The 13,523-nt window shown below is 43.3% G+C and overlaps 1 protein-coding gene across 3 annotated transcripts in view; it reads left to right on the plus strand.

The window, feature by feature from the left end:
- The window catches only part of Mphosph9 (M-phase phosphoprotein 9), a 67,469-nt gene that overhangs the window by 1,696 nt on the left and 52,250 nt on the right, over positions 1-13,523 (plus strand). For 2 of the 3 annotated variants that reach the window (XM_028766161.1, XM_028766164.1), the window contains exons 2-6: positions 854-1,117; positions 4,687-4,840; positions 8,514-8,603; positions 8,787-9,310; positions 11,347-11,473. In XM_028766161.1, the coding sequence (XP_028621994.1) occupies positions 1,011-1,117; positions 4,687-4,840; positions 8,514-8,603; positions 8,787-9,310; positions 11,347-11,473 (1,002 nt within the window). In that variant the 5' untranslated portion in view covers positions 854-1,010. The remainder of the gene's footprint in view (positions 1-853; positions 1,118-4,686; positions 4,841-8,513; positions 8,604-8,786; positions 9,311-11,346; positions 11,474-13,523) is intronic. The other variant, XM_028766162.1, reaches the window with a different exon arrangement.

Here is a 13,523-nt window from a genome sequence, read left to right on the forward strand (position 1 = left end):
CTTCTGCAAGGTAGGACTTATCAAAGAAGTGAGGCAGACCTGGAAGTCCTCCCATTTATTACATAATAGAGTACACTTAGAACCCTGATTATCAAACACAAAATTCTGAAGGATTGCCTAAAGTAGATAGCAGACTCCTACAAATTACCTTTAAAAGAGAGAGAGAGAGAGAGAGAGAGAATGGTTCCTATATATAAACTCCATCTTTTTTAAAGTATATTATTTAGAGGATTTAGGGGAAAAATGCCAATTCCAGAACTTTTCATTACCCAAAGCTGAAATGTGACTACACTGCAGTGATTTCCTTTCTTCCGTTCTCCTCAGTGCTTCAGACATAGTCTCCTTCCTGCCCCGGGAGCTTGTCAGTATTAGATGCTTCATACAAGTGGCGTCCTAGAGTAGTTCTTTTTTTATGATTGTTTTTTAAACTTAGCCTGGTGTTTTCTGTGCTTCTCCTTGTGGTAGTGAGATCTAATTGCTACATTCCTTCTTTGACCCAGTAATATTCCGTCACATGGCCGTACCATATTGCTTTGTCCCTTCACCTGCAGAGGGGCACTGGGGCTTCTACACTTGGGTCATTATATGTAGTATTGCTATTCTTTTACATTTGTGTTTGTGAGTGTCTTCATATGTGCCACATGGACAACAGAGAAGTCAGTCTTTAGCTTCCACCGTGCATTCTGGAGCTTGAGCTGGTCAGGCTTGCCTGGCAAGTACTCTTAACTAACGAGCCCTGCCTACTACTGCTGTTGTTATTGTGGATGGATTTGAGAGGGTTCCACAGTCATGACACGATAGTGGATATACATTTAGTGGCCGTTTACTCCAGATCTCCCCCATTCCCTTTCAGACTCTTTGGAAGTACAGCCAGTTTCACAGGTCTGCATGTCTGCCGCTGAGGATGCTGGTAGAAGATGAAGCGGCTGAAGAGGACTCTGAAGCAGTCTCCTCCCGAAGGAGAAGCAGCAGGATTTCTAAATGACAGAGCTTAACAATTTTTGTACACTATGGAGGATTTTGATTTGGTGGAAACTTTACAAAAAACGTCACCTTCTGTAGACTCTGATATCCAAAGTACTCCCCATTCCCTTGGGTTGAGCTTACACGCTAATAGGTAAGAGTTGGTTTGATACTATTTTCATGTGTCAACAAGTTAAAATAGTGTTGTTTGCAGAGCTGACCAGTTGATTTAATCAGTGGCATAGTTGCTGGTTTGCCTTAAAGAACAGAACAGCCAACCTCTGATAAACTATTCAGGTACAGTTGTCAGTGGAGAACAGTATCCATCTGTCTCTCTGCCGTGCTTTTCACTTCCTGCAGAGAAGTGAACAAGGACAACACTGTGGAAAAGAACTTAGCTATATAGCAAGTTCCAGGCCAGCCAGGGCTACATGGTAAGACAATGGTCTCACAGAAGCAGAAGCCCCACGTTTGTCTTTCTCTTTGTATTATACATTATGTTTTTCTTATTTGGCAACTTATAAGGATATCTTTAAAATTTGGTAACCTAAATATATACATATACTTTTTTTTTTTTTTTTTTTTTTGGTTTTTCGAGACAGGGTTTCTCTGAGTAGCCCTGGCTGTCCTGGAACTCACTCTGTAGACCAGGCTAGCCTCGAACTCTCGAACTCAGAAATCCGCCTGCCTCTGCCTCCCAAGTGCTGGGATTAAAGGCGTGCGCCACCACCGCCCGGCATATACTTATTTTTTGAGGATAGAGTCTCTCATAGCCCAGGCTAGCCTGACTCATAATATAACCTTGAACTTTTGATTCTCTACCTCCTGATAATTTACTAATTATTTCTCCCTTTTTTTCACGTTTTTTTTTTTTTTTTTTTAAAAGAGCCAGCCTCATTGTGTAGCTCAGGTTAGCCTCAAACTCAAGGCAGTCCTCCTTCCCAGTACTAGGATTATAAATGTGAGCTATTATACCTAGCAACTTGCTACATTTTAAATTAATAATATTATATTTTATAAAGCAGAAGCGTTGCACTAATCTGGGAAGTAGCAATTGAAAATGTGTGTTAGAGGGCTGGAGAGATGGCTCAGCGGTTAAGAGCACTGACTGCTCTTCCAGAGGTCCTGAGTTCAAATCCCAGCAACCACATGGTGGCTCACAACCATCCGTAATGAGATTGGATGCCCTCTTCTGGTGTGTCTGAAGACAGCTACAGTGTACTCATCAATACAATAAATAAATAAATATAAAAAAAAAAAAAAAAAAAAAAAAAAAAAGAAAATGTGTGTTAGAGGGGATGGAGTGATGGCTCAGTGGTTGAGAGCACTGGCTGTTCTTCCAGAGAACCCAAGTCCAATTCCCAGCATGCACATGGCGGCTCACAATTTTCTGTAATTACAGTTCCAGGAGACCTGACACCCTCACACATACATAAAAAGACAATACCAGTGTACATAAAATTAAAAAGATAATTAAAAAAAAAGAAATTGTGTTAGTAATTAAACAAACAACCACAACAAAACAACAGCAAAACAGACTATAAATTGACAAAACAACCAACCAAATGCTTTATGTATTTAGTTATTTAATGATTGCTTGAGGGTCTCTATGTCCCTGCCTGTCTGCCCTAAAGCTCACTATGTAGACCAGGCTGGCCTGGAACCAGTGGCAGTCCTCTTGGTGCTACCTCCCAATCCGGGCATTATGCCTCGACTCTGTACAACCACATGCACGTACATTTGCTGCATTGTCTTTGCTTTTTCTTTTGTTGAGACAGGGTTTCTTTATAGCTTTACCTGTCCTGGAACTCCCTCTGTAGACTACACTGGCCTCTAGCTCACAGAAACTCACCTGCCTCTGCCTCCTAAGCATGCTGGGATTAAAGGTACGGGCCACCATACTTGGCAGAGGATCACATAGCTTTAAATATCAAGATTTTGGAGAAATTGTGTATCATGAATAAACTACTTTTAAAATTGTTGATTCTCTGCCTTCTGTGTGGGGAGTTTGAAGTAGCTCTCAGATTGTATAGTACCACTTGGCATAAGGGAGTCTGGCAGGAGAACGTAGAGTGTGAGAAATGACCCAGAAGGAGTGTCTGCTGTAGTGCTCTGCCCCGAAAGCTGAGTGCTGGCCCACATTTTACTCCCTGTTTCACTTGATGGCTCCTCTGAAATCCACTTCTAGAGGAAGCTTCCTTCAGAATGTAGTGCTTGAGTTGCCTGGAGGAACCTAAGTGTGGCTTTCTCATAAAATTTATGTCATTGAATTGTCCTTTTTCCTCGTGACTGGCAGTTAAATCCACCATGTTGCAACTACATAATTGCAACTCTGTAAAGTTCTTATGGACATATATTTGAAAGAGTTTATTCTTGCTCTCGACTTCTTTTTTCTGGTCCTAACTTTTATTATTTTGGTATCTTCATTTTGTGTGTGTGTGCGTGTGCGTGTGCGTGTGTGTGTGTGTGTGTGTGTGTAACAAAGCTCGGGGTCTGGGAATGTAGCTCTGTTGGTTGAGCGCTTGTCTGGCATGCTGGAAACCCTGGGTTCTGTTCCTAGCACAGCAGAGATCAGGTGTCATGGGTCGTAACAGTAATTTCTGCACTTGGTGAGGAAAAGGCAGAAAAAACAGAAGTCCAGGGTCGTCTTCTCCTACATAATGAATGAGGCCAGCCTACCACACAAAATATAAACAAAATATAAATTTGGAGAGAAATGGCTTAGTAGTTAAGAGCACAGGCTGCTTCTCCAGAGGACCTGGGTTCAATTCCCAGCGTTCACACTGCAGCTCACAAGTGTTTGTAACTCCAGTTCCAGGAGATCCAACACCCTCACACAGATATACATGCAGGCAAAACACCAACACACATAAAATAAGTCATTAAAAAAAAAGTCTTATTGCTGGGCAGTGGTGGTGCATGCCTTTAATCCCAGCACTTGGGAGGCAGAGGTAGGTGGATTTCTGAGTTCAAGGCCAGCCTGGTCTACAGAGTGAGTTCTGGACAGCCAGGGCTACACAGAGAAACCCTGTCTCAAAGGGGGGTGGGAGGGAAAAAAGTCTTATTACAAAAAAAAAAAACCAAAAAACCAATGAAAATAAAAATGCTCCTTCAGCTACTAGACAAATTTTAATGTCCTGAATTGTGCTTGGGGTGTTTATATACAAACCTGCAATCAATCCACATTTGGAAAAGAGGTGTTCTGGAAAGAATTAGTGTTCCATTACACACCACACAGGCTCAATAAATCCTGAATATTGGCTTCTAATTGGCTTGGCAGCACTTTCATTCAGAGGTAGTCCAGTGATAAGCTTATCACACCAAATCAGGGTCTGGTTACTAAGACTTGTCTGTTCTGGGCAGTGGAGAGAGAATCCTTAGTACACAATGAAGGGCTGTTTAAAGTGGGCCAGATGATCTTCTAGAATAATTCAGAGAAGCTAGGACGTTTCCCTGTGGTTCCACTGGGCTTTGGGGCATTCCCTCAGTGCTGGAGAAAGTCTTTCTGTGGAGAAGGTCTTCCTGTGGCGCCGTAAAGAAGTGAGTGTGTCCTGTCGTCCTGTGCTATCTGGCCTTTGTGGTCAGATTTTCAAAGGAGGTGCCATTATAATGGAGGATTAGGTATCAGTGGTTGTGTTCTGCTCTGCTAAATCTTGAACTGCTGAATTATTCAACACTTCAGTCGAATGAGGAAAACGATCTGAATTATTTATGTTTCAACAGAAGTAGTCCCCACCTTAGTACAAATGGGGTATCCTCTTTCTCAGGGAAGACCGGGCCACCTGTCATTCAAGGGACAGTGGAAGTTCTCACTGCTTTAAGACAAGACCTACAGAACAGTGGCCGGACTAACTCAGAACTTTGGAAGAACTGTGAGGTATCTCATTTTGTTTTATTTTGGGGGTCTTGAAAAGATTTCTATTTCAGTGGGGCTCTACTGAATTGTTAGAAATCTGTGTCTAGAAAACCATGATACTTAACCTTAGGGCTAAAGTCAAATGAGTAAGCATGTTAACCAGACCCTGATACTGAAGGAACAAGAAAGGAAAACATCGAAGATGGTAGCCTCAGTAGATAGATTGGACTATTCCCTGTGAACTGAAGTCTTTGTTCCCAGCACCCTCAGATTGTTACAATTGTTATGAGTTACAGTCTTCTGTGTAACTCCTAGAGTTTTCCTTAATCTACTTTGCTTGAAATATTTTGAATGCTCTGATTATGAACACATTCGTCATCATGATGTGTTGAGCTGTCTGCTTTTCATGGCAGCGATTTCTTTGGTTACATTGTGATGGAAATTTAATGTTTATGAACATCTGTCTCTCAGTTGAAGTTTGATGTGGAAGCTGGTGGTGATGTGCTCTCCCTAGTACTGCAAAAACCGTGAAGAGGAGGAAAAGGACAAACAAACAAACTAACTTAAAAGATTGACATTTAAGAGGATACTCATAAGATTTTCTTTGGAGAATATTATCCAGGATGGCCTTTTCTCAATTAGTGTTTTGTTTTGTTTTGTTTGCGACAGGGTCTTGTTTTGCAGCTCTGGCTTGCCTGGAGCTCACTGTGTATATATACACCAGGCTAGCCTCGGACTCATAGAGATCTCTCAGAGATTCTCTTGACTGTGTCTTCCAAGTGCTGGGACTAAAAGTGTGAGCTGCCAGGCCTCTTTTTCCTGCGTTTTAAGACTATGTTAGAGGTTATAATGCTTTATAAAAATACAGACATGGTTATCAGACTCTAAGCAGTAGATGGTTTGTTTTATATTAATTGTACTTTTAGAACCAAAACTTGTGTTTTTAGACTATAAAATGGAAATAATGACCTCCTGATTTAAGAATTTAGTAGCAGCCATACCCTAAATGTAATCTCTAAAGGATTATGCATTTAAAATGGACTGTTGCTACATACTAAAAAAATGAGCTGTTCTGATTTTGGGAGGAGGGGGTGGCAGTGGTTTGAAGCAGAGTCTCACCCTAGCCTAGAATGCTGGGACTCATTCTGTAACCCAGCCTGGCCTTCAGTTCACAGCACTCATGCCTTAGCCTCCCAAGTGCTGAGATTTCACGTTTGAGCTTCTGTAATTGGCAGCTTTTCAGTTTTCTCCCACACTTTCTGTTGATCCACCCAACAATCACAGTGAGCTAATGGGGAAGACCTACAGGATGTCCTGTGGTATGATGCTGTTAAGACATAGGATGGCCTGGTCTGGGGTTGTAGCTCAGTGGCATGTACATGCTTAGCACGTGTGAGGCCCAGGGTTCTAATTCAGCATCTGGGAAAACAAGTTCCATCAAGTGTCACTCATTAGCGTGTGAGCAGACACATGTAAGTAAGAACAAGAGCAGGCACCACAGCACAGCTTGCTTCTGGCACTTGTGGTTGACTAGAAGTTATTGCTTTAATACTTTGAATCAACAGCTGAAGTCAGAGACAGACTGTATTTGTGAGTCTAATGTATTGATTTAAGAAAACGCTCTCTGTAGATGATCTCCGTAGACTGTTGATTTTGGGCTCATGGCCTGACCCTGAGCTCTCCTTTGCAGGCTCAGCCTCTTTCAGGTTTGGAGCCAGGGAAAGTCTGAGGAGGAAGGAGACCTGGCTGGAGTTCTGTAAGCCTGTTTCTCTTCAGTGATGTAACCTTTTGCTGTGTTTAGTGAACGCCCACCTGACTCGTAAAGTTTAGCTACTCAGTAAAGAGCTGCGTGCTGTGTTGGTGGAAAGGGCAGTGCACTTTGTGGTCACTTCAGTAGAGTTTCCTTGATTTATTTAAGGTGCTTTCTTAGAGTGTAAAAAAAATGACAGAAACTGCCAACATTTTAGAGAAGCGTTTTAGGAACAGAAGGTCAGGTGTTATGCAAGCCCGAGTCTGATAGTTTTCCTCTGGAGTCTCTGGTTCTCACCTCCCTTTTGGAATAGTAAGATTATTTGATTCTTGTCACTCAAAAGAAACTAATCTACTTTGCTAGACATAAAACCTTCCGTATTCTGAGCGGGCAGAGTGACAGTTTTGTTAGTTTGCTTTAGCTAGATCTTTTTAGCATTTTACCACTTGGGTTACATATGCAATGCTAACAGCAATAGGATGGAAATAATAAGTGTTGACAATTTCTTGTCTCTCTGCCGGATAGTGTACTAGACACTGCTTGTAACGTGGAAACTTATTAGGCCTGGAGACTTCTTTTTGTAGCTTTTAAAGTAAAGGCAGTTCATACTATTCTAAAGTGAAATTCACAGATAAAATAGCCTATTTCTACTCAAATTAGCATAGATGTTGGTGCACATTTTTAGTCCCTTTAATTGAGAGGCAGAGGCAGGCAGATCTCTATGAGTTTGAGGACAGCCAGGGCTACACAGAGAAATCCAGTCTTTTTTTTTTTTTTTTTTTTTTTGAGTTTTTCGAGACAGGGTTTCTCCGTGTAGCCCTGGCTGTCCTGGAACTCACTCTGTAGACCAGGCTGGCCTCGAACTCAGAAATCCACCTGCCTCTGCCTCCCAAGTGCTGGGATTAAAGGTGTGCACCACCACTGCCCGGCGAGAAATCCAGTCTCGAAAAACCAAAAAAAAACAAAACAAGGTGGTGGCTCCTGAGGAATGACACTCGAGGTTCACCTCTGCCTGGTTTCCCTTCATATGCATACATGCATGAGTGCATACACACACATGTGCACATATATACATGCACACACAAAGTGTCTCCATGTATGGTCCAGGCCAGTCTCAACATTCTCCTGCCTCAACTTGCTGAGTCCTGCAACTATAGGTATGTACTATTATACCTGGTACCATCTAGTACATTATTAATCAGAAATAAAAGGACCGATGAGATGGCTTAGCAGGTAAGGATGCTTGCCTCCAGGCCTGATGACCTGAGTTCACCCCTGGGTGCCACACTGGAAGGAAAGAAGTGCCTTCCACAAGATGACCTCTGACTTCCACATGTTTACTTTGGCATAGCCCCTCGTGTTTGGCACATTTGCTTGTGTGCTCGTGTGCATAGTAAATTCTTAAAAGTGTATAAGAACAGAGCTAGAGAGATGGTTCAGTGGTTAAGAGCACAGGATGCTTTCCAGAGGACCAGTGGCTCAATCGTAGTGTCCACGTGGTGGCTCATTAGCTGGAACTCCAGGTCCAGGGGACCTTCTGGCCTCCACAGAACTAGGCAACAACAGAAGACAATTTAAGATTCCATTTGTAGACCAGGCTGGCCTCGAACTCAGAAATCCACCTGCCTTTGCCTCCCAAGTGCTGGGATTAAAGGTGTGCACCACCGATGCCTGGCTAATCTCTGCTTTTAATAGTGTTGCACTAATTATATAAGTTGGCCTATAAGTTTTGTATTAAAAAAAATGTTTTTGCTAGGCTTGGTACCTGTAATCCCAGAATTTGGGAGGCCAAGGCAGGAGGATTGCTTTGAGTTTGAGCCCAGCCTTGGTTGCATAGTGAGTTTCAGGCCAGCCTGGGTTACAGAGTGTTGCTCACTAGAGCATTTTTCTTGCGACATCTTAGGTTAAAATTCTGTTCGGTGAAGATTCTTTACAATTTCTTAGGCCAGGTGGCTGCAGCTCTTCAGTGTGGTTGAGCAACATTGCCAGGAACAGATTGTCGCCCAGCAGGAGCAGTTCCATAGGCAGATCCAGGTGAGTTGTCCTCAACATGGATGCTTTTTATCTGTGGGATTTGCAGTCAAAACAGTTTACGTGTTAGTTTTGCTTATGAAGATATCATATTTACAGTAGTAGCATATTTTGAAGCACGACCTTTTCTTAACATTAAAAAAAAAAAATGTTTAATGTACCTTTCTTTACCCTTTTTGTTCTCAGCGGATACAGGAGGAGATCCGGAAGTTAGTGAAACTGCAGATCAGCAATGCTTCCTGGCCTTCCTGCAACAGCAGCTCTGTGAGTGAGCAGGTGTCTTCAGAAAGCCAAATGGGCTTCTTTTCTGAAAACAGTGAGAGAAATGAGTCTGTTGTCAGTTACCCAGCGTCTAAGGAACCTGAGACCCAGCCAGCATCGTCCGCATCCCAGCCAGACTGCAATGTGGACAGCAGCTCAGTGAGTAGTGGCTACGGCACCTTCTGCATCCTGGAGATGAACACCCACCAGGCTAAGGAGCCCACCAAGCCCTTGGATCCCGAGGCAGCTTCCCAGGGGCAGCACACAGCCTCTGCAGTGCAGGCACAGGCCCCCGCAGGAGGCACAGCAGCTATAAACTTTTTCACACAGACTCCTGAAGAGCTTTGTGCATCGCTAAAGGAAGACGTCTCCACTTTTCCTGGTGAATTTGAACGAAACTTTCTTGGTGAAAGCAAGATCTCTGAAGTTTACAGTGGAAAAGCAAATAGGTAAGTAGATGTCTCTGCTCTTTGAAAGGTTTGATTCATTTATTAGTGACATTTAAAGTATAATAAATAATGTTTTTTTTTTTTTTGTTTGGTTCACAGTAGACTTGAGATGTATTTGGATACAAATCAGTTTTACCATTAAAATCTGACTCTTGCATGTTACATGTGGAGAATTGAAATAAACAAGCCCTATGTACTAATGACTCCTGACTCTTCCCATGTGCAGTGCTTTGAGACTGTTAAACACAGGGCTGGAAAGGGGCTCAGCATGTAAGAGCTCTAGCTGCATTTTTAAAGGACCTTTTTAAAGGTGTTGTTCCCAGCACCTACATAGCAGCCAACAAGTGTAATCACAGTTCCAGTTGACCCAACACCTTCACCTGGCCCCCTCGGGCACGGTATACATGTGATACACATATATAGCATGTAGGCCAAATACTCATACACACATAAAGATATAAATCAACCTTTAAAAAGGACTTTTTAAAAAAAGACTTATTTTATGTATGAGTACACTGTAACAGTACAAGGGGGCATCGGACCCCATTACAGATGGTTGTGAGCCACCATCTGGGAATTGAACTCAGGACCTTTGGAAGAGCAGTCAGTGCTCTTAACCGCTGAGCCATCTCTCCAGCCCTAACAGCTGGATGTGATGGTTCACGCTTTTAATCCCAGCACTGGGAAGGGGAGGCAGGTGGATCTCTTGGAGCTCCACAGAAAACCCTGTCCCAAAAAACAAAACAACAAAACAAAAAGACTCATATCTCAGGCTGCATATGGTGGTGCGTTCCTTTAATCCCAGTACTTGGAAGGCAGAGGCAGGAGGGTCTCTGTGAGCTGGAGGTCAGCCTGGTCTATAGAGTGAGTTCCAGGACAGCCAGGACTATCTCAAAATCAAAAACAAAAAACCAAGTACCCCCAAATCAGAAAACAACAAGAAATGTGGTTTACCTGAAGTTTTCAGTTTTACACATTTGAACTGTTATAGAAACTGGGCATGGTGGTGCATGCCTTTAACCCAAGCAGAGGGAGGGTAAATTCAAGGTCAGCCTGGTTTATACAGCAAGGTCCAGGACAACCCTGGCTATATAACAGAGAGACCCTGTCACAAAACAAAACAACAACAGAAAACAGAGAAAAAGAAAGTTAGGAGACTCAGGGCCAGTGGGATGTCCCTGGTGAAGGAGCTTGCCATGCAGGCTTTGATGACCAGAGTTCTGTCTTACAGGAGAGAACTGACTCTACAGAGTTGTCCTCTGGCCTCTGTGTGTATACTGTGACACACATGCATCATGTATATACACAGAATAAAAAAAAGATGCATAAATGAGTGAATAAATAAAAAGTTAAGGAGAAGAAGTTTGCCATTGGGGAGAGGGTTTAAGAGAGCTGGCTGCTGTTACAGAAGACCTGAGTTCCGTCCCAGAACCCACACAGTGGCTCACAATGGCCTGGGACTCCAAGTGTAGGGGACCGGTACTCTCCTCTAGCCTCTACACGCACTAGACATGCATGTGGTACACAGACATACATGGAGGCAAAATGTGCATATCTATAAAAATCTTTCACTTTTGAATCTTATGCATTGGTGTTTTCGCTGCACGTATGTCTGTGTGACACTGTTGGCTCCCCTGGAATTGGAGTTACAGACAGGTATGAGCTGCCATTTGGGTGCTGGGAATTGAACCTAGGTCCTTTGGAAAAGCAGGCGTGCTCTTAGCTGCTGAGCCATCTCTCGAGCAGCAATAAAAATAAGTCTTAAAAGAAAGGTATTTAGGAAAATCAATAAAACATTATTTTTGTTTCCTTTTTTTGAGTCAGGGACTCTATATAACCCACAACATGTTGTGTAGAGTAGTCTAGCCTCAAACCTACAGAGGTCTGCTGAGTGCTGGGACACAGGGTGCACCGCTGCATCTGTCCCCTTTTACTAGCAGAAGAAAAAAGCCCTGCCACTGGAGCACTAGGTGCTATGCTGACTTTTACAGATAAAGGATGGCTTTTAAAGGAAGTAATGTTTTTTTCTTTTTAAGTAGTAAGTCTGTAACATCATGGGCACAAAAGCTGAAGCAGAACCAGCCAAAGCAAGCACATACAGAAGACGACTGCTCAAGACCTAAGCCAGGGAGCGAGCTAAACCGGAAGCCTCCAGTTGAAACAGTAGGTGACAAGGGGCTCCTCTGGCATGCCTGGCCTCCTGATGGTCACACTGGGATTGCTATGGTTTTGCTCATTTGTTTATTTACACTTCTTAAAAAGGACTTACTTGATTTTGAGTGTATGACTATTTGCTTGCATGCATGTATGTGTACCATATGCATGCAATGCTGCTGGAGACCAGAAGAGGGCATCAGATCCCGTGGAGTTACTTGGTTATAAGGCACCGTGTGGGTGCTGGGAACCAAGCCCCAGACCTGTGCAAGAACAGACGGTGCTATTAACCACTCAGTAACTGTCCAGCCTTGAACTTCAGGTCTTTTTGTCTCAGGATTGATTGCCATTTACTATAAGTCCAGCCTCTTTAGTAGGCTGGAAGAGAGAGCTAACGAAGGACGGAATTGTATAAAAGTGATGAAGGAGAAGTGCTAAGAGTGGTGGCTTCCTCCAGAGGACCTGAGTTCAATTCTCAGCACCCAGTGACAAGTACAGCATTCTGTACTCCAGGTGCAGGGATCCGATACCTTTTGTGGCCTCTGAGGGTACTGCACCCATACGCATAGGCACACATGAGGGAGAAATGTCCATATGCATACAATTAAAATATCTGTGGAGTGCTTATTCTCTGTGTTAATGTTTACATTTAACAAGAAAGTGATCAATTAAAAAAAGTGATCATTTAAAAAAAAACAACACCGGGCAGTGGTGGCACACGCCTTTAATCCCAGCACTTGGGAGGGAGAGGCAGGCAGATTTCTGAGTTCGAGGCCAGCCTGGTCTACAGAGTGAGTTCCAGGACAGCCAGGGCTACACAGAGAAACCCTGTCTCGAAAAAACAAAACAAAACAAAACAAAAAACCAAAAAAACCCCAACAACTTGGAGAGTATGGCTCGGTGGTTGAGTATTTGTCTGACATGTGCACGTGAGCCCCTGGGTCTGTTCCTCAGCATCACACAGCGTACCTTCAAATACTATATATTACTCAGCATCACAAAGCATACCTTCAAATAGTATATATTACTCGTATGGTGCAACAAGTAGTACCGTATGTGCCAAACACTTTCTTTTTTTTTTTTTTTTTTTTTTTTGGTTTTTCGAGACAGGGTTTCTCTGTGGAGCCCTGGCTGTCCTGGAACTCACTCTGTAGACCAGGCTGGCCTCGAACTCAGAAATCCACCTGCCTCTGCCTCCCAAGTGCTGGGATTAAAGGCGTGCGCCACCACCGCCCGGCAACACTTTCTTAAAGTTGTGAAAATTTGGATAACTATGATTTTATGATTTGAGTTCTAAGTTTATAGATAATAGGTTAATTTTTTTTTCTGTGTGACTGAGTTTGCCATATAGCCCTGACTACCTCCTCCTCTTGCCTCTCAGCCTTCTGAGTAGCAGGGATTGAGGTAGAATGTCACCATGCTTTGCAAGAATAAATGTTTGCACTCTATGTGGAGCTTTTGCTAACACAGCAACTCTGTTTGTTAAAGGGCCACAGACAGAACATTCCAGAATGTGTGTGTCCACCGTGGCCTACACTGTAATGGGGCAGCATACTGCTCAGTGTCATACATGGAGGTTCCAAAATCGGGTCTTTGTATAAGCTGAACGTGGTCTTGTCATTATCTTAGGAAAAGTTTTGAATTAAAAGGTTGTAAGAGTTCCTCACTTTTTAAATTTGTTTATGTTCATTTATTTATTTATTTTTATTCTAATGTGGGTGTGCATTTAAGCTGGCATGTGAAAGTCAGTGGGCAGCGTATGAGAGTCAGGGGTGGAGATTGAACTCAGACTGTTAGGCAAGCCAGCAAGTACCTGTGCCCCCTCACCAGTGAGCACATATACCCCCCACCAGTGAGCACATGTACCCCCCCACCAGTGAGCACCTGTATCCCCTCACCAGTGAGCACATGTACCCCCCACCAGTGAGCACATGTACCCCCCACCAGTGAGCACCTGTATCCCCTCACCAGTGAGCACATGTACCCCCCACCAGTGAGCACATGTACCCCCCACCAGTGAGCACCTGTATCCCCTCACCAGTGAGCACATGTACCCCCC

The sequence above is a fragment of the Grammomys surdaster genome, unplaced genomic scaffold (assembly GCF_004785775.1).
Source record: "Grammomys surdaster isolate TR1022 unplaced genomic scaffold, NIH_TR_1.0 166, whole genome shotgun sequence".
In the NCBI taxonomy this organism is placed as follows: domain Eukaryota; kingdom Metazoa; phylum Chordata; class Mammalia; order Rodentia; family Muridae; genus Grammomys; species Grammomys surdaster.